This window comes from Vidua macroura, chromosome 1, assembly GCF_024509145.1.
Source record: "Vidua macroura isolate BioBank_ID:100142 chromosome 1, ASM2450914v1, whole genome shotgun sequence".
Lineage (NCBI taxonomy): Eukaryota > Metazoa > Chordata > Aves > Passeriformes > Viduidae > Vidua > Vidua macroura.
In genome coordinates, this window is record NC_071571.1 from 23,328,386 (window position 1) to 23,349,348 (window position 20,963).

Below are 20,963 nucleotides of genomic sequence, written 5' to 3' on the forward strand. Positions count from 1 at the left end.
AATGGTCTCTCTCAGTGGTGTTGGATTTCTCTCTGTTCCCATTTTTTATTTCCTGCTTCCAGATGAAAGGAGAGCACACACATGCCTTGCCCCAGCAGGGTAGTGCAAGCTCCTATGTACCCAGGTGCCAGGAGCCTCTGGGATTGCAGACTTGGGCTCTTGCTGCTCAGTGGTGCCACTGTTGTGCAACATCTGCAAACCTCTGCCTTGCCACAATGAACAGTTTCCAGTTTACCTGGTAAATTCCTGAGCAGTTTCCAAGGTGCACTACCTTAATTTAGAGTCATCATGGGATACTCTCTCTGATCCTCTCTGATGCTTTTCTTACATAACTTACAAGGATGAGCCTTACAAAGAGCCTACAAACTACTGCTCTTTGGTAATAACACATGCTTGGTGTAACATTTGATGGCATCTTCATGCTGGTTACAAAAAATAGAAACACCAAATATGATTTGTTGCAAACAATTTATTAGGTAGTAATAAATAAGAATTTAGCAGAAAGGACTATACAGCAATAAGGCATATTGATAGTATAGTTGTATAGGCAATTGACACACCTTCCTAACATTTTCCTCTAGTTTTCTAAGAAAGTGCTACGTAGAGAAATGTATTTCTGATACAACTGTCAAGTGCTAGCAGGGATGCATGATGAAGGACCTGACTGCTGCATTATTTACCTTAAATAAAGCATAACAATCCATGAAAATTTACTGTTATTTAGGCCTGTGAGGTTTAAGTAGAAAAGTACAGCTTGCTAAGAATACAAAATACAAGTCTCCTACTACTTTAACTTCTTAAACTGCAGCTACTAGTAAGGTATGAGTAAAGTTACTATACAACAGCACAGTTCTTCACATTCATTGTAGCTTTTATTTGAAAACTTAGAGGCAAGTGCTAATTTTTATTTTTCATAAAACCTTTTTTTTTTTTTTTTACAAAATATTGCACACCGTTTTAGCATGCAGTTTACACGGAAGAAATAGTCAAGTGCACTTAAGACCCTGAAATACAACCAGAAACTTCAAAGATTTATGTTACAGATTCTATTTTAATGTACAAGGATATGTTTCAGACTGCATAGAATCCCACCTTACACTTGGGACCCAACTTGTGGAGCCCCAACCCTGACTCTACAAAGAGCAGGCAGAATGCTTACAAACTGTTTCTGACTTCCTTGTCATCTTCATTCCTGCATCCTGCACTGCTTTTAGCCTGAAGAAACTGAATTAATCAGTAAGAAAATTAATTTAAGAGACATAACTTAGTACTTCCTGTATGAGCTTTTGTTACTGCATATGTGTTGCAATCCAGGGTAGGATTTATAAAACTTTCTGAAGTCCTCTGAGTAAGGTTCATCTGTAAAAATCCCTGTCTCCCTCTCCTCCATACATACATTTTATATTGCACAGCAAAAGTAAAAATCCATTCTACAAAACAAGCATGCTAAACATTCAATATGGCTTCTGAATGATTTAAAGTATTTCCCTTTTGGCATCCTCATGCAGTATTTTAGAATAAATATGAATACAAAGTATGAGAAAGTTAAAAGGAAAAGCAAGCTAAAATGTTTGTCAGAAACCAAATAAAAAACAAGAGTTTATCAAAAGTAGTTGCTCAAAGGTCTAACTGGTCTTTTAAGCGTATTTTTCAATAGTATCTTAAAAATACAGAGTGTCTACAAAATACTGCAACATATACCACCTGCTTGATGTTCCACACAGTGACACGAAAGGTAAGTAGGTTAACTGAGACTTGCTTAATGGCACTGGTAGTCCCATATTTCTCTGGGAACAACAGCTTTACTGGATTCATGCTCGTCAAACTCGGTAAAACATTTAGATTTCATCAGCTTTATTGGTTAAGCTCAAGCCCTACAATAGTTAATATATGAAACACAAAAATATTTATAAAAATAATAGATATGTTGTATATTATTTTTAAAAAAATAAACCATGCAGTTTCTGTACAAAGTTAAAAAAACTGTACAAATTGACTTTTCATTGTGTAAAATTCATGTACATGGAAGTCCTGTTATGAGGAGGAACAAGTTGTTTTTTGCTCAGCCATCAGATGCCATCTCATAACTATTGTTCATTTCCATCACTCATTTCTTTCAGTTGGCATTAGCTGGCCATTTAATTTCATCAGGAGTTTTACAACGAGTCCTGCCTGTGTAAAGGGATGCAAGTAAATTCTATCAGCATTTCAGAACTATGACAATCAAGTACGTGACAAAAGTAATTCTCAGCTTTATCCAATCTCAAACTCCATTACTTTCAATCACAAAGTTACTGGCTCCAACTCGCTGAATCTCATTGTATTTGGAATTAAAGAGAATGAGGGATTGGGCATATGCAAGAAACAGTTTCAATTAAACAAAAGAATTATCCTAATGATTATAGATATATTCTATGTATTTTGAATTCTGAAGGCTTCACATGCTAAGAAAACAAACAAACATTCTGAAATATTAATAATGAAGTTTTAAAATAATTTTTGTGGGAGCTTGGCTTAGGCTTCTTTTATACTGTGCAAGGGTGGTCAATCTCAAGGGACAAGAGGCTTGTGTATCTAATTTAGGAAAAAAATAATTGAACATAAAGGATGTAAAATGATAGTGCTTACCTGTTTGGTATGTACAATAAAGCTCATTTTGTTTTCCAGACTGTGGATTTGAAAACATGTATCTCCATCTCCCAATTGCCACATAAAGCAACCGTACTTCAGGCTGAGGAGTAAAGCCTATGACCAAATGTAGGAAAATGTCACTCAGAAAATATCCTCCATACTTGCAAACTGAACTTCCCTTCATTGACAAAGACAGGATTCAGACTTAAATCACTACATTCCACAATGCAGTTGTAGTTCATAAAGTAGTAAAGTGAAAAAATTCAAGACTTTGTTAGTGACTTACAAAGACCTTAAAATCTTGGAAATTTTCAGTCAAGTTTAACTAAACTGTTGGATGGAAAATCACATCTCTACAAAGATTTTAAGAAAAGAGAATTAAGTTTTATAATTTTCACTGGCAGTTCACTTAAGCTGACCTTTGTTTCCATGTTGAGGAGGTGCAGCCCTTTTACATTTACTCCTACATACACTTTGATGACTTTATGGCTACTTGAACTTGCTTTGGTGAATATCTGTCCTGTGAAAAAAGCTGCTCCATAAGTAGGAATTTCCCAGCAATTCTGCAAGAACATGCGCTGAAGGTGATGCATCTCCTTACTGACACCTTCACTGGTGCTGAGATTCTGAAATTAAAGAAACAATGGCAATCAACAAGTCCTCCCAAACAGCTGTAATTGTCTGAAGAAAATCCACTGTTCAGTGCAATCCCTACTAAATGCTTATTTCCAAAGTGCCTTCCCATCAACCATCTTCCTACAGCTAAATTAAACCTTAGAGCCATGGAAAGGCTCAAGTGCTAGAAGAGACTGAGGCAAAACCCAGATACCTATATGAGCCTTGGAAATCTGAGCAGACACACAACCTCTGAAGGGCCCCACAGCTTTGCCTCTCCCAGAAGTAATTGGGACTTGGGATCAGCAGCTATGCACCCATCTGACACCAAATGCATCACAATCCTTAAAACTAAGTATTCTTCCTCCTTTTAAGGAGTCCAATCCAGTGAGACATGGTAATATGAGCAAGTACCTCCTTCCAAAAACATGGATTGTTTTTTTCTTTTCTAAGCAAAAAAGAGGTGCAGATCTTTTTTCATTAGTGGAGCCTTCATTCAGACTGAGACAGGCTTCTGTTCCTTCCTCTTCAGTACAGTGCAGCAGTCAGAATAAACTATTGCTGGAGTGCTCCTCAAACCAGAATGATAACAACCACTCTAACAAATAAAAAATTGGTTGGGACATGGACAAGATCAGAAGGCACAGACACGAGGGAGAACACAAATCTTCAACAGTTAGGGGGCCATGACTGTGGGTGTGGTAGACAGGATCAGCCTCTCTGGATCCATACCCTGCCTTATAGCTTACCTGAATTCTACACAGCCATTTGTAACATGTAAAATCTTCAGAACAAAAGATTGCAATTTCTTTCCCCTTCCCCCCCATGCCCCACACTCCAAAATAATGTCTCAAAAGCAGAAGTCAAGAAAGCTATGCTCATTCTTACATATAATTTGATGACAGAGTAGATGACTTTGCTACACCATAGTCTTAGACCACCATCACCCCCTCCTTCATCTCTATTAGAAAGATAGGAATGATCTGCTAATTTCTGACAAAAAAGGTGTGAGCAGCAAAAGAAAGTTTATGACTGAGTAATCTCCTCTCAAAAAGAGGAGCAACGTTTGAAAACATTCACTAGGTGCTTCTGCAATGTTTCCCGGCAGCTACCTTTAGTGATGCACATCGGCTGGTACAGTTCTCCTTCTGACACACCTCACTTTTTTCACAATTATTTGTGAAGACCACAAATTTAATCTGACCTCATTTGGGACTGACAGCCCTTGGTTAGATGCATTTTTACACCAGCAGCCCAAGTCCAAAAAATTTAAAATTTTTGCTCAATTAACTGCTCTAAACAAAGGAGTGTTTGTGTGTGCATGTGCACATCAGCAGCACGACCAGATCCCTAAGATACAAGTTACACTGACAAAAAGAACTTTGGGGATCTATTGCTGCAAGCAGACATGGAAATTTAAATCATAGATTTTTTCACACCTATGCCTGAATTGGAAGTGTGCCCAATACAGAGCTAACATTGAAGGTAAATGAACAGATAACAAACACATTTACTTCTAACAAAGAGATCTGTAAGTACACAAGAAATATATTACACAATGAATCCCAGAAATTCAGAGCATACACATTTTTAACTTTTTATACCAGTATTTCTGTTCATTAATTGACAACGAAACAGTCAAAAATGTTTAAGAACAGGATTTTTTACTACCTGCTTATTTATCTTACCTTGTATTCATGAAGTATCCTGTTTGTCCAATGAGGAGCTTTGCTTTTTAGTTTAGTTATTGGTACGATAGATTTAAGATTTTCTTCACTAAGAGAAAGACAAAGAGGAACAAAGGTTTTTTTTTTTACACTAAACAAAGTAAGAAAAAAGAACAATGTCTGCTACAATGTACCTTCAAGTCACATACTGAGCTAGGCAGTCAGCTCCTACTCTATGTTGCCTCATGAGATGAGATGGTTTCCTAAGATACAGTGCAATTCTCGGTTAATGAAGATCTGGCTTTACATTATACACTCTGTGTCACACGTCATGGACGTGGCATGGAGAGGAAATGCCAGCAGAACACACGACTCATGCTTGGTTAGAGAACAGTTTGATGAATTCCAGGTTGGAAGCCAAAATTACATACAAAATGCCATTTACATCAGCATATCACATTCTCAGAACATATGACAGACTGTAGATACTCTTCCTTTCACTCCTGTAGTCAGCACTACCAAGGACTCAGCCCAATTAATTTCCATAAAAGAGAAGCTACTTACATCAACTGCCTTTTTAAAAAAACCCAAAATGCAGGAAACAAAAACACTAAAAGGAAGAATGCAAGCCTTTACTAGTTTGCTTTTATGTACAATTAAGACAGTTTCAAGACCTAGTGATGTAACCTATTTAAACTGTATTTGGCAGTATATATGATCTGCCAAGCAAAAACCCTGCACAGGAGAGTCCATCAGATCTTTAAGGTCAAGGATACTCTCATATAAACAACAGCTATGGATGTATTTTTGGAATTACCAGTCTTTTAATGAACTATGTCAACTATAAAAACAGATTATGAAACTCCTCATCTATATGAAGAAGAATTATGTGAATATGGATGGAAAGCATGTCCAAATTGCTTTTTATCTAACCCAACCTATCTTTGCAGGTAGTCGGGTCTGTAGAGCCAAACACTTCCACTGAGCAGGATGAACTTGGAACCACAGTACTGATAGGCCTCAGTGTGGAGAGAAACACCACCCTGCAGCTGCTGGGAGCCAGCAGGGAGTAGTTTCATACAAAACCCAGCTGCACTGAACTGCACACTCCTATAGGAGGTCCCACTTAAACCTCGTTCCCCTTATGCTCCATAGACTGGCTGTGCAACTGCAGGACAATACATGCAAAAACCCATCGGGCCAAGGCAGCTCAGCTGATGCGGTGAATAAGAGAAGATGAGAAGTATAGCAGCATTCCAGAACAGCACAGATGCTGTTCCATGAATGAAGTGAGGTGGAGATGGCAAGAGGTGAAGGTGCACACAGTAGAACTGGAATCCTCATGGGTTCAGATACTGCTGTACAAATATATGTGGGAAGAACAAGCCATCCCAAAATAGCTCAGCTACTGTTCTGCTGGCATGCAGAGAGAAGGGGAGAGAAAAATACCATCTGTCTGAGCCCTACTGGTGCTATGGGTTTGACTAATTTAGTACAGCATTTCTCCTACAAATGACAGAAGAGAAACAGTATCGCTGCATGGTCTGTCTAAAGAGGTAAAGTTAATCCCAGACATTGGTCTAACTGCCACAGTAAGATGTTTCTTCAACATTGCTCAAAGCCTCAGTCCTGTCAGAACCCTTCAAATGAATACTGTTGTTTATTTTGGTATTACTGTATCTCAGGACAGATTTTACACACTACAGAACCTCTGCTCCTCTGTCTAGGACTGCAATAATTAAGATTAATACATTTTCACACACGATGTCCAACTTCTATTAATGCTACAAGGGTTACATAATTACTCTGAACTATAGCTCAGTGATGAAGAAAACCAACAAATACACCATACCTAAAGTCTGAGGGTTCCATAGGACGTGCTATCTAAAAATACTTAATCTAACCCATAATTTTAAATTTTAAACACATACTTACTTTAGAAAGCCCTGTTTATGTTTCTTGCTCTCATAATTTCCATAGACTATTTGTAGAAGCAGACTTGCAAGTGTAATCAGCTTTGCATCAGGTGATGTATAAAAACCTTTCAGTAAATTATATCTGGCCTCATCAAAAAGTATAAGAATAGCCAATGGATCCTCAATCTGTTAAAAAGATTTAAATAATGTGATTTCTTTATAAAAAGGAAAATAAGCTTAGAAACTATCAATAGCATTTCTCACTGATTCAGAGACAGAGGACAAAGGTGTGATCCTGACTGAAGTGTACATTTTAGTGGTGCTTTGTAATAGAAGCATTGTTTTTCATTTACTTACTTCAACACTTCAATGATCTAACACACAAATGAAAGGCAACTAGCACACCATGCCCAATCAAAAAGTTCACAGAAATACTGGTATCTTTGGATTTTTTCCCCCATAAATTCATTTTCAGTAATATGTTTGAATAATCCCATTGAAATCAACCAATTAAATAATTGAAAAAACAACAGCACAAGTAAGAAAATCAGACAGGTTGTTTTTAGCTGTATGACAGACAGACTGACACTTGGAGACATTGGATAAACCCAACTGAAAGGGTGAGAAAGAGAGAGAGAACAAAGAGATGGCAGGAAGGCAAGAGAGAGGAAGGGAAGAATGTGAAGACTCAAACCATTACAGAAAAGGAGATGTCAGGTTTAAATAAGTTTGGAAATTACTACAGTCACTATACACACTGAGTACTGACAGTCCAAGTGCTCTGAGTCTGACCATAATTTCATTCACTTCCAAGTCCTGACCTTTTTTTCTATTTCCAGTGGAAGTCTCACATCCCTTCTCAGGAAAAGCTGTGAAGTTTCCCTTTGAGGATCCAAGTTTGTCAGTTCAGTGAATATTTCAGGCCAGTCTCGAATATGCTGTAAAGGCTTGTGATATGGCTTCAGCTGGAGACCTGAAAAATAACAGGTTTGTTTCTAAATAAACAAACAGAATAACCCAGCACATACACATAAATGATTAAATGCTGCACCAAACTCAGAGTACCTGAAATTGAGGACTCATTAACAAATGTTTTCCCTGTGTTTTGTACACTGCTATATAGAAAAGGTTTTGAAAATACGGATTTATTGACAAAACTCTTAGCATCAATTCACTAAATGCAATAGGGTTGAAACTTCATTATTTTCAGTTTCTCAGGAGTGAAGTGGTATTTAAAAATGTAATGGAGTACCAAGACTGACCTTAAAAACACAATAATAAAACACGAGAGACTGTTGTCTCTATTATTGTGGCAGAAATACAAAGTCCAATAATCTTATTTCTGACAGAAGAATACAGATATAATTTATCTTATGAATGTATTTGCCCTTTTTGTACATATATATAAAAACCATAAACTTTTCAGAACAGACATTCTTCTTTTTAATCTGTAAAATGTTTTGACAGGCTAAAGTCAATCACTGTTTCAGGCTCTCTTGTGTATATGAGTGCTGAGAAATTAATACAGAGCTTTCAGCTACAGTCCTACTATGTACTAGAATCTGTATCTTTGGCTTACTCACTCACCCTGCCTGTCCTTGGATTATTGCTTGGCTTTTCCTAGGAGGCTGTATCTGCCTCATCCTCACTGCTCTGGCTTTCACACTGTGGCATTTCACATTATATGAAAAGTGTAAATGGATATGTTATAGTGCAACATCTTTCACTGGGAACAATCTGTTCATTTAACTTATCTATCTTACATTCAAACACAGAAAAACATCATCTGTTCTACAAGCAAGAAGCCTACTGGCCTTACAGTTGTACACAAACTGCAACATATTTTATAATGAAACTTGTCTATTAGCTAGTTGTTTGAAGCCATAAATCAGTAGCTCATTTTCAGATCTAGGCTAAATAGCTAGAGAATTATTTGCTGTTACACAAACAATTTGTCAGTGAGCTCTTCCCTGCAAATGCAAGGGTAATACCTCAATGATTCTATGAAAACATTACATACATATTTAGAAAAAGCAAAAGCAGCAAGACTTTAACCCTCAAACAACTTCCTTTTCTTCACATTAACATCTATGTTTAGCTGAGGGTTACAGTAGTCACGTGGCATACAGCAAAGTAAAAAGGCCAATGGTATGACACTGGAAGAAAAAGATTAAAGAAAAATAAAGAAAATATTTCCTGCAATAATTAGAGCTACTTTAAAAAATAAATAACAATACCACTGTAGCAGAGCGCTGGCAACAGTAAATAAAATTCTGAATGCAAGGCTTCTGTGTTAATGACACTGTCAACACAGTATCCTACCAGACCTGAACTGAGCTTTGTACTCCACAACTTGTCCCATAGCTATCCTGTTGCAGCAGTACTGTTGCCCACATTATCTGAAAATACCCAACCACACTCATTGACTCTTTTGGGCTTCTATTTATTTTCTAGTATATATCTCAAATAAAAACTATAATATCTTTTTTATTTAGATCAGAATTACCAAAAAATAGCATAAATATAAGCATGACATTTTACACCAGAATTCTCTCCCATCAAATATATTTGAAAACTTGCTCATCAAAAATTATTTTGGTGTAAAACACAGGGAAATTCATATGGTTAAAGGTCCTAATGAAAAAATATTAATCATCTTACTTTAATTAGTAGTTGTAAAAAGACTAAACATTGGTAAAAACAACTACATGCACCCAAATTCAGATAGTCTGAGAAAAATATGGATAAAACCAGGATAAGCTACTAGTAAGGCCTATGACAGGCAAAGTGCCCTGTAACAGAAAGTCAACCTGGAACAGCCTCATCTTCCTGGATGAAACACATTACAGATGCGAGAGTGATACAGTCAGACCTATTTAGAGTACCCAAAGTAAGAGCTAAAACAGAGAAGCTCTCCACAGCTCTGAAAGCAGTTTGGAGACATCAGGCTGTGAAGCCTGTCTCCTACTCTCCCAAGACAGCATTACTTTTTCCTAAAGGTGAACAGAAATAAACTATGATAAACCCTCAAGGATGACCACTGTCCCTTTTACTTACTGAGGTTCTCAGAACAGATCCAGATAGTGAAATACTGCTGAGTTTCTTGAGACAGGCGCATGCCCTCCATGATTTGCTGGACAGTTGTGTTGTTTCCGTGTTTCAGCTCGACAGAGCGATATGAGCCATCCATACGGTAAATTCGTGCCTTTTCATACTACATAAAAGTGGGAACGTATTAAACAAACAATTTGTTAAAATCCTTTCTGTTTGTGTTTCTAGAGAGGGAAGCAGTTTTACCATGTATCAGTAACATCTATAATGTTGGAAAAAGAACATTGCACAACTCCTACATATTTCTTATTTACCCAAATTGCTTGTTTCACGTTCTGTGCAAGTTCTTATACTGTGTTGTTTACAACAGTAACTCCAAGAAAGATCTTGCTGGTATTCTGAGGACTTCTGTTGAACTCAAAGGCAAGTTCCCTGAGGGATCTGGGCTCAGCTATCTATGCATATCCCAAAATGTTCACTTTGCTGTTACTGGCAGGTTATGAATTTTTCCACTCTATACTAAAAATACTTATTTTTAGAGGGAAGCACCACTCTTTACTCAGAACCTGCTACAAGAATACAAACTCACTAAGTCTTATATTGCTCCTGTAATAGAATCTAAACAAATCTTATAAATTATAAATAATTTTCCCCTTCAGAACTCCCATAGCTTTCACTAAATTGCACGTGAGCCCACAGTATGTCTCCTGAAAGACATACATAAGCATAAATCAGGTGCTTAAAGCATACGTACACAAGTCAAAAATCAATGAAATGTCTTATTTTCATTTCTGTAACAGATTAGATGTTTCAGCTGCTTGAATAAAAACATTTCAGGAATTTGTTATTTCTCTTCCTCAACTCTACTAAGTCATCAAGAATTGAGTTCCTAAAAAATTCTGGAAATTATTTCAGAATTTATTTCAGAAATTAATTATTTCAGAAATTAATTCCTCAGTTAATTCCTTAATTATTTCAGAAATTATTCATGCAGAGTGAAATGAAGATAATTTAAAACATCTTGAAAAACTGACAGGTTTAGTACCACCTACTTACAGGGATATAGGTTGCATTTGAAGTCAAAGAAAATAAACAAATGGGTTTATATCATTTGACTAATTTTAAATCTACTTCAGGATAAGAGGAATTGCATTGTAAATTTTGTTTCCTATCCTGGCTAAATCTCCACTGGCTGCCAAGGAAGCCTGCACTAACTGAAAAAAAGCCTATTTCATAGAAGCCTACATTTAGCTAGGTGAATGCTCCTGCTTATCAGCATATAAGATAAGAATGCATAAAGAAAGTTGATGGTTGCATTGTCAAAAATAGACAAAAAATCAGTAGCTGATATGATGCTCCTACAAATAAATTGGAGCATCATGTTTATATGTCTTACATGTATTTCCTGAGCCATGAAATAGAACAGAAACATTTAAAGACACACAAATCCCAGTTTGCCAATATATACACTAACAATTTCAATGTGCTGCACGTTTCCAGTAACAGCCAGAAGTGACTCTAGCTCTTCTGAAAGATTAAGTGTAAATTAACTATAAACTTTAAAATATTTAGAAAATAAACTCATACAGGTTTATTTATGGCTTCCTTCAGTAGTTTTGCAGCTTCTTCCCACTCATTTTGTTTGTTCTCTTCACAGACATTCAGCGGAGATCTTCCTTGTTGATCAGTAATGTGCTACAAACAAACAGAAACACTGATTCTACATTGATTTCACTGGAGACAGGTAAATATTTACACATTTTTGAGATAATTAAAATCCTTGATACCAGAGTTCAAACATTTAATTGATACACAATGGGAAAAACAAAGGTAATCAAAAACATTTAACCATTTTTCAGTAATTGCTAAACAAGATCATTGATCTGACACCAAAATATTTCTCATACACGAGCTAGCAACTGTTTCTAAATCTACTATTTCTATACACAAACAGAACTTACTCTGTCAATTTCAGGATGATTTAGTAGAATTTGTACTATTTCAGCATGCCCACCTCCAGCAGCAAAATGAAGAGGAGAGCTAAGTTGACCATTTAAAAGATTTGGATTGCATTTCCCTTTCTCCAACAGCATTCGAGTGGCTTCAACTTTTCCATACCTGCAGACATGATTAAATCAGAACACACAGCAAATATATACTAGTATTTTTTCAGATGGTCCTAATTATGAAAAAGTATTTTTTCAGATGGTCCTATTTGTTCCTATTGAAAAAGTGTGGTTTTTTCCACACCAAAGAGTTTTTAGCTTTCTAATTACACCAGATACAATGGAACATCGTAAGTTTGTAGAAATTAATATCAAGTTCTACACTTCTTTGGTAATCACTGGTCTAGTAAGCATTGATTGGATTCATGATAGACAAATAGAACCTTGCTTTAAGCTAGCTAAGTTTGGGTAGTTGCAGCAATTCAGTCATGGCAGAACAGAGTCCAGCTTTGTCTGGAAAAAAAATGAGTGTGAGAATCAGAGTTTGGCTTCTGCTTGTCATGCAGATGGATCATGAGGATTCTTAACCCCCATGCTTATAACTGGTAACTCTTGTGTATATTTGATGTATGAAGTATTTACAAACTTTGATAAACTCTAAAAAGCAAGTAAGAATATGGGCTTTTTATAATCAAGTTTGATTTTCATGTTATTCCTATCATCAGACATATTGACCACTACATATACAAAAGACTAACTTCCATAAAGATAAAACAAAAGCATTTTTATGACTGAGAAAAGCTTTCAAGCACTTACATATTAAATCACAGAGTTATAGTCAAACATGTTGACCTCTGTAAATCACCTAGTCCAGCTTCCCACTTAAAGGGTGGCCAGTACCAAAACATGCTCAGGTCAGCTACTGCTGTGCTGTAAAACTGCTCACAGGCTTAAGCCAACACAGACTGTGAAAGTTACCATGCTAAAATAGACCCAGTGCCTCCAGCAGGAATTAGAATAGTCAGTGCCTCCAGCAGGAATTAGAATAGTCAGGAGAGATACAAGAGGCAATAAGTAAGTGATGACATGATCTCCACAACTGGTCTCCCCAAAAACTATTCAAATTAAAATTATCTCAAAACCTGAAGCAATGTTTTTCTTCAGAAGGTTAACACCAGCATATATTATAATGAAAGCATGAAAAATCTAGAGGGGTTTTTTTTATTTCTTCTTTTGGAGGCTGATAAGTTACATAAATGATAGTGCTAAAGAATCATGATAGCTAGAATGCACTTGATTGGCAAAACTATGCTTGACTCACCAGCATGCATAATGGATTGGTGCCCAGTGGTCACTATCCAACTGATTAACAGAAAACTTTTTATCCAGAAGGTGGCTTAGTAAATCAGAGTCTCCTTCACAAGCACTGCGGTGAAGAGGGAAATCATCTACCCACTGGTGTTCCCTACGAATTAAAAGGGGAAGCAAGAAAAACACTATTCAGAAATATTACAATTGTTGAGAACATCAACTTTTTATAGCACTAACCATAGATCTACATGAAGAATAAAAGAGAAGTTCATGCAGCTAAAATGTGCCAGTATTCATACAAATAGGTTTTTTGTCATGCAGAAATCAAGCCACAGCTGTATATATTAGAGTAAGAAATGCTTCTCTAATGTTTATAATTTATACCTTTCTTGATTCATCCTTTAACTGTTGTATTTCAATATTTTAGGATTTCAAATAGAATTTCATTTAAAATATGTATTTCTACAGTGAAGCATAAAGTAATACGAATCTCATTTTAAGTCTACCAAGTGCTACTGCAGTAAGACAAAACAAAATTATCCATTAATGAAAAAGGAATGTAACATAATACTTGTCCTCTGTGACACTGCTCATGCTACGTTGCCACTTTTCTCTTTTAGGAATCTGAATCTTTGAATAGTCTGGGGCTCCAAGGCCAAAGTATGGATTTATTACCACCTTGTCAACCTGTGAAGACATAATTTAAACACAACTGAAAAAATATCTTACTGAGATGTGGCTACACAATCCACCATTCTAGTCAGGTATTCTCTTGAAACCAAAGTTATGATAGTAACATTTTATAATGAAAGAGAATTATGATCAAATATGAGAATTTGAAAAACTATTGCACACTTACTGCTAAATAAACAACTCTGATGTGAGCACGCACTCGTATCAAATAAATGAATGAACTCTAAAATGAAAATGTATGTATGTTTCACAAATACAAAATGAAAATATAGTTCTTACCCTATTGGTATACTGAAGGTCAGATCCAAACAAAGGATTATAGATACACATATCTGCTTTCTCCAATGCCAGCATTTTACTCTTTATTTCCAGGGCAGTGTAACCCATGTGCAATGAGCTTTCTGTTTGACCAGGTTCTATAGCATAGGCAGGGTTTATTACATTTGTTTTAATTCTCTCAAGAGGAGATGGTCTGAATAAAGCTGGGATGGAGTGAGACTGGGTGTGCCGTTCATCCAACCACCTGCAGGAGAGAATGGGGAAGTAATTAATTTTCAGGTAGAAAATGATCATTTTGGTCATGCTGTCCATTATTTTGTTTGATTAGGGATTGCATATATGATAATCACACATTTGAATTAAAAAAAAAAATTATAATTTGCACAGCCAATTTTATAAAACTAAATTACTCCCTGAATGTGAAATTTGCTAACTACACTCAGTTAAACAGTTGTATTTGCTCAATTTTGTGTGGATGCAAACTCTCAAAGAGAAGGAAATTATACACTAAAAATAACACAGGTTATAACCACAAAACCACACCAACATTTCATTTACTTTCAGTTTATTAACATTACTACTCTGAAAAAATGTTGAAACTTTAAGCAGTTTTTTTAACGGTGAGTTTCAATATCTGTACTGACTTAAGCTTTTCAACTCACGTGTTTCATTAGGGAAAGACCGGAAAAGGCAGCAAACCAGAAGGTCCAGTTTCCAAACCACTAAGTCTCTTTCACACAGGCTACCACCTGCCTTTTTATAAAGTTCTGCTGAAGTTTATTCTCTTCTCACTGCACTCCTACTGACAGTACTGAAGAGCTTTAGAGCCCACTTTTTCTGTGCTACCAGGGGAAGTCAGTACTGTACACCTGCTGCATTTTTCCTACCACATATGCAATATAACACAGGGCTTAGGACAAGCTGTTCATCTCAAGTTTTGGATAAATACATTTTTACCGAATTTTTAAATTGTTTTAGTGTTATATTAAGTGGTGCATTAAAGGTCTAAAGCCAGGTTTGTATTTCATTTTCTGCACATGCCTTCTCACAAGCTTGAGGTAAAAATGTGCTTTGCTGAAATACAATAAATTTTGTTTAGTGATTGAGCCTGGAAATAGAAGAAAGAGAAGTAAGTACATGCTTTGGACATCCACTGACAGACCACTTGGATCTTGTCTGTCCCAGAATCATATGTAAGGATGGAAGAAGGTAACCTGCAGTTCAGTGCATATGCTTAGGCCTATTTTTAAGTCCTAAATCCAAGCTATTAATGTCCTGCAAAAGCAGCATTCTCTTCACTTACTCATGGACCTGGCAGAAAGAACAGTAAAATTGTAGTCATTGTGCTATAAACACCCTCTAAGGTATTTTCAGGCATTTTCTCTAAATATTTGGTAGATAAAATAGTTATGGCAGTTTAAATCTTTGAGAAGTATTGTTTCAGATTATGTACACAGAGGATAAAAAATATAAACTGTTATATTATATATATAAACTATTATACATCCAAGGCTTCTTGTAAGGCTTGAAACACTTCAAAGCAGAACTTAGAGCCTGAAGGCATTCAGCAAGCAGCAAATAAATTTAACTGGTATGATGGTATACATGGAAATACTACAACTCTACTAATAAACTGTAAAAATCCTACACACAGAACCTTTCAGGTAACAGCCTGTAGCATGATTTTTTACATTAGCCGGAGGTTTCAGCTAACTTTATTACTGCAAAGAAGTTCATACACAAGTGTGTCTGGTATTTCTTGGTTAAGGGTACATTAAAAAAAAAAAAAAAACCAACGAAAAAACCAAAACAACAACAACAAAAAAAACCCCACCAAAACAACTGTTCATGGATTCAAATTCCAAACTACTATAAATCTTGCTAAACAACTAATCACCTTTCTGAAAGTTAATTCCCTAGTGCAAATAAATTTGTGTGTCTGGGGAAGATGCACTCCCTTTCTACAGGGAGATTTAATTTAAATGCAAATCTTAATGGTATACAATTACAGGATATTTTTACTACACTCTGGCAAATGTTCTTACTCAAATGACAATTATGTCATTTACAGAAGATTAAACATTATGATTTTACAAAACATTCACTGTGAGCATGAACTTCCAAAAAGCTACTTCATTTAGATAAACACACCATTCTTGAGTTTGCTAAAAGACTTTTAGAAATATGTTGTCAAGGTTTCAATTTCTGATAAACATGAAGAAAATACCATGATGATTTCCTTCTTAACCACAAGAATGCTATTAAAACTATGTGTTACATTGACAAATGATCTTTTTAATATATATTTATATTTTGATATAAAATATCAAACTTCTAATTTTAATGTATTTTTACTGATGGTGTCTCTTACTTATCCAAGGCAATTAACATTTTTGCAGTAAGCGTAGCAAAGTGTGTGCTGGATTCGCTGCAGACTCTCATGATGTCTTGTAAACAGTAGAACACAGGGCATCCAGGACTGTATGTATATTTCGTATTATCTAAAAAAGAAACATTCTCTGAAGACACATCAGTGAGAAGAATCTTATTTTACCTTCTGCATCTTTTGTAGTTACACATCCCTAATTAAGACTACTCTAACTTTAGACTGGAGCGACTTAATTTTCTCCAAATAATAACTGATAGCAATTACATACAATCCTTACATAGCAATTCACAACCCAACAGGTTAGCCTTAAAACCCCCACGTATTCTGTCACTATTCCATCAGTGTGATCAAGTTCATTTGAGGAATAAATGTTAAATGCATCCTGTTACCAGAAAAAAAAAAAAAAAAAGGAAGATGACTCAGGACTAGGATGGATATATATTGGTACTGGTAAGTCCACAATGGTATCTATTTAGTATGTTTTATCAAGTCCTGTAAATAAGGCAAAAATAAAGAAGTTTCCCCAAAAGCACACATCTTACTTCAATATTTCTAAAAATACTTTCTAGACAAGTAATTTACATGGCTTTCTAAAGAATTTATTTACTGTTTAGAGACTTACTTATTCTTCTCTGAGTAGAGAACATTGAACTGAGTAGGATGTCTTAGAGTTGCATTCAGCAAATTCTACAAAAGTTAAGGCCTGTGTTTTGAAATATAACCAAATGCACAAATACTGCTTAAACCAGAGGTGTGCTATTGTTACAAGCGCAATACATTAAACCAAAGGTTTCTTCCTTGATTTTAAGTAACTTCTTCAAAGTTTCAAACATTCGGGGAGTTTTGCACCTGCCTGCAACTTTTAATGTTTAAATACAGAAAAAGCCTTATATAATATTAAAATATATAAATATCTTGCATATTATATATATATAATTATACATATAATCACATATCAATGAGACAGATATATACAACTTAAATATTTCATATAAAAAAAGAAACCCTCAAGTGAACTTCTGCTAAAATGGGTGCAGCTTCACAAATCATGCTCTATGTTACCTTTCACAACAGTTGGAACAATGTAAAGAGATGCCTCCTGGCCTGCCTTCTCTCCATCTAGAGGAAACTTCTTCATTAACACCACACGCTTTCCTAGCACATTATTTAAAAACAAAAATCAGACAAAACACAAAACAATTAATTAATCATCAAAACAAAGGAAAAATCTAGAGTTGGCTATCTGAAAGCTTACCAGACTTAATCTTCCTACTTTCTAAGAAGAAAAAATTATGATTACGAGCTATAATCTAAAAAAAGCGAAGAAAATTTAAACACATATGAAAAACTAAAGAACATAAATATGTATATATCCATTAACATGAAATAATTATGTGACTGTAGCCCTTTTTAACTTTTCCAACCTCAGCAGCATATTTTAGCAGTGTACAAACTAAGCTGGGCATAATTAATGCTTGGGCCATCTGAGTGAGTCAAATTAAAACTCTCCAAACTATGTAAGGAACAGAGTATTTGCTTTTAGAAGGCATTCCTCTATGTGTATTAATTCTGTTATTCTGTGTTTGCTGCATTAATAGCTCTGTTACATCCACTCAGCTGCAGCTATTACCACCTGCAACATTTTACCACGTAAACAACAGAGACAAGTCCACAGCAAAGACCAGAAGTCCTTTAGTCATTATACTTTATACCAACCTGGAAATGTAATAGGCTGACTAAAACAAATTTGTCAACATAAGTGTGATGTTCTTTGCTAGATTAGCTATGTAACAACAAGGAAAAAGATGTACTTCTCAAATTCCATCTGTGAGTGATACAGTTACGCTAGAAATATTTTCATATAGATACTGTTTTCTGAACAACTGACTTAATAATCTATCAGTTCTCTAGTCCAAGTCAAGTTTTAGCTGAAGTTATGGATACAAAAGCCACTTTGATCTGGTTTACTGGAAGTTTAGCTGTAAATCTAAACTTGAGGTGAAGAAGTAGCACAGACGAAGATTCATTTATTAACAATCATTTAGTAAGCATTTTATAGATTTGGAAGGTAAAGAAAAACAAAGGTACATTAAAGGTTTTAGCTGTATAGTTGATGAACCTCAAAATCTATCTTCTTTGTACTAATTTCATGCTTTTGCACAACTTTGCCATGCCAATTTAAAAAACATTTTTATAGTGCTATCAGTAGTATATTAGATTAAAATGGTTTTACCTTTAATACCCTGATTGGCTGGTGAAATTGGTTTGGTGGCTTCTAATACATAATCCAAGATGCTCTGGGTTATCTCAGTGCCTCCTTGAAGTTTAGTTTCCAGCAAAACTTTCTTTCTTTTTTTCTTTTGGCCTTCAATGGGAACTTCAAGAAGCAAAATCTTTCAAACAATAATGAAACAAAAGAAGTTTAAGCACAGCTGAAAGAAGCACAGAACTTTAAAAAATTTATTATTTTTATTATGCCACTGTAAAAGTAGTAACAAAATTCAAGAAGTACTAAATGTTGAGAAGCAGAATGGTGAAGTCGAATGCAGCAGACTAAAGAGTAAAAGACAAGGCTACATTCTCTTCTGTTATATTATTAGGTATTTACTATTTAAAAAGCCAAATAACTAATATTACTAATACTAACATTACTAATTACTAATACATAAAGAAAAGAAATAGCTTTACTTCATAGGATTTAGCTCGATATTCCCGAGAATTGAGGCTAGCAGTATTTTTTGGACGAATCACAGCAACATATGCATCTCCAATGTTTTCTGGGTTTCCCATCTCTCCTTCTTACTTTATCACTGGAAATAATGAATAAATAGGAAGAAAACGTTCAGCTGAAAAAAACATCCAACAGCTCACTAAACTTCAGGATGCAGTGCTCATATCCACTGATGCTTTGCATTATTCATTTATTGTTCTTTAGCTGGAGAAATGCCAATGGCTGACATAATTCTGCTTCCTTTTAATGAAAGGGGAAAATAGGACCTCATATAGACTTGATACAAATAAGCTTGTTCTCTAACCAATCTTTAAAATAAAAGCAATGTATTTTTTTTTCCACTTTGTAACTATCTTCCCCATTTTGCAAACCAGACAAAGGCCAAAGAAATTTTGAACTCTGGAAAAGATATGAAATTGAAAAAGAAAGCCATTTCAAAGTGACAAGCACTGTGATTTATAAATTGTGCCATAACAAGTATTGCACTTCTATGAGTTCCACATGGATTGCAAGAAAATATCTGATTTTCATCTCCCCCTGCAAAGTAGAACACAGTCTTGCCTACAGTCAAGTAACAAAGCTGATAAAAATAAACTACAATATGGATTCATTTACTTAGTTTTATTTCAGTGAGGCTGCAAACTGGTGCACAATTCATCAAATCAAGCTTCTGAAAGGAATATATCTTTAGTTTCTGAAAAAAAATAATAGAAGCATTTAGATGCTTTGCTTACCCTTCTGTTAAACCAAGGTGACAATTCCTAAAATCACAAAATTGTATGGAAATTATATGGAAAACCTCCTAAAGCAAAATCACATCAGCTTCCAGAAAGAAAGTTATGTCTGACCATTTCCACCTTCCAGCTGATCATTTTCTTCATCTGCAAATGAACACCCTTTCATTCCATAGCATCAGTAAGCACATGCTTTTTGCAGATTAATTCCTCCACATATTTTAAATGTTAGTGTTTTTAGCATCTCCACCTCTTCTAGAAGAAACAGAGGTCTTCAGATTCTTATGCCCTTAGTGCAGTATTTTTCCTGGGATCAAGACTACCTGAAAAGATATTGAAAAAACCTCAACATAAATAAGAGCATGGATATTTTCACCATCAGTTAGGATAAATACATTAGTTAGAGGATTCAGTGATGGTATGTGAACAGTGTAATATCTGAAGAGAAACAGCTAATGATTTGCATTACAGTAGCATCTAAAAACATTAAATAAGCAACATGCCGACATATGAGAATTCATCCTTTAGGACAGTAATAATTTTTAAAGGAAAAAGAAACAACTATCCCTTATGCACGGCTGGGAAACACCTGCTTCTTGGGTTTCCTTACACACGCTACACAGGGTTTGGGTCATAGGCTTGTGTGGAGGGAACCTGCACTGGTACGGCCGGGTCACCTGGATGACAGGTGGAGGGACAGGTGAATGAGCAGTGGGTGAACTCCCTCGGCCACTGCTCTGCACTAAATCCAGTGCAGAATGAGCATGTCTGTGAAACTGACAGGGCTGAGACTTGCAATATGACTCCAGAAAACAAAAAGTGAGGATGAAGGTGGCGGGGGGAGTGTGCTGTAAGGATGTGACAATAAACACAACCAGCTTCAGAAGACACCACCGTGAATTGATTCTGACCAAACCCAGGTGCTGACAACGCGACCCCATTCCAAAGGCTGCTGGTCTATGGCACACGCCTCACCCAGGCTTCTCCCAGAAACGCCGAC

At 35.7% G+C, this 20,963-nt stretch overlaps 1 protein-coding gene across 2 annotated transcripts; it reads right to left on the reverse strand.

Moving 5' to 3' along the window:
• Positions 1-451: 451 nt before the first annotated feature.
• Positions 452-20,269, reverse strand: KRIT1 (KRIT1 ankyrin repeat containing). 2 transcript variants are annotated; one of them, XM_053987526.1, is made up of 17 exons: positions 19,964-20,269; positions 19,187-19,308; positions 18,732-18,891; positions 17,561-17,653; positions 16,481-16,610; positions 14,110-14,353; positions 13,709-13,824; positions 13,148-13,291; positions 11,842-11,998; positions 11,468-11,575; positions 9,887-10,043; positions 7,651-7,802; positions 6,849-7,015; positions 4,935-5,022; positions 3,051-3,257; positions 2,629-2,745; positions 452-2,172 (listed from the first exon to the last, which is right to left on the reverse strand). In XM_053987526.1, exons 2-17 carry the CDS (start codon positions 19,286-19,288, stop codon positions 2,104-2,106), a joined length of 2,211 nt encoding a protein of 736 aa, XP_053843501.1. In that variant the 5' UTR covers positions 19,289-19,308; positions 19,964-20,269; the 3' UTR covers positions 452-2,103. The 2 variants fall into 2 exon arrangements, 1 of the variants encoding a protein (XP_053843501.1); XR_008438861.1 differs by lacking the exons at positions 452-2,172; positions 2,629-2,745 and adding an exon at positions 3,661-3,844 and having other exon boundaries at positions 3,185-3,257.
• Between the last annotated feature and the right edge of the window lie 694 nt (positions 20,270-20,963).

What these genes read in the sequence shown, in the direction of transcription:
- KRIT1 (XM_053987526.1), bottom strand. Translation starts at nt 19,288, where the DNA reads ATGGGAAACCCAGAAAACATTGGAGATGCATATGTTGCTGTGATTCGT. An exon ending in AGCCAATCAGGGTATTAAAG is followed by an intron (nt 17,654 to 18,731) that starts GTAAAACCATTT and finishes ATAATGTGCTAG; the next exon opens with GAAAGCGTGTGGTGTTAATG. An exon ending in GGATACTTCATGAATACAAG is followed by an intron (nt 3,258 to 4,934) that starts GTAAGATAAATA and finishes CTTTAATTTCAG; the next exon opens with AATCTCAGCACCAGTGAAGG.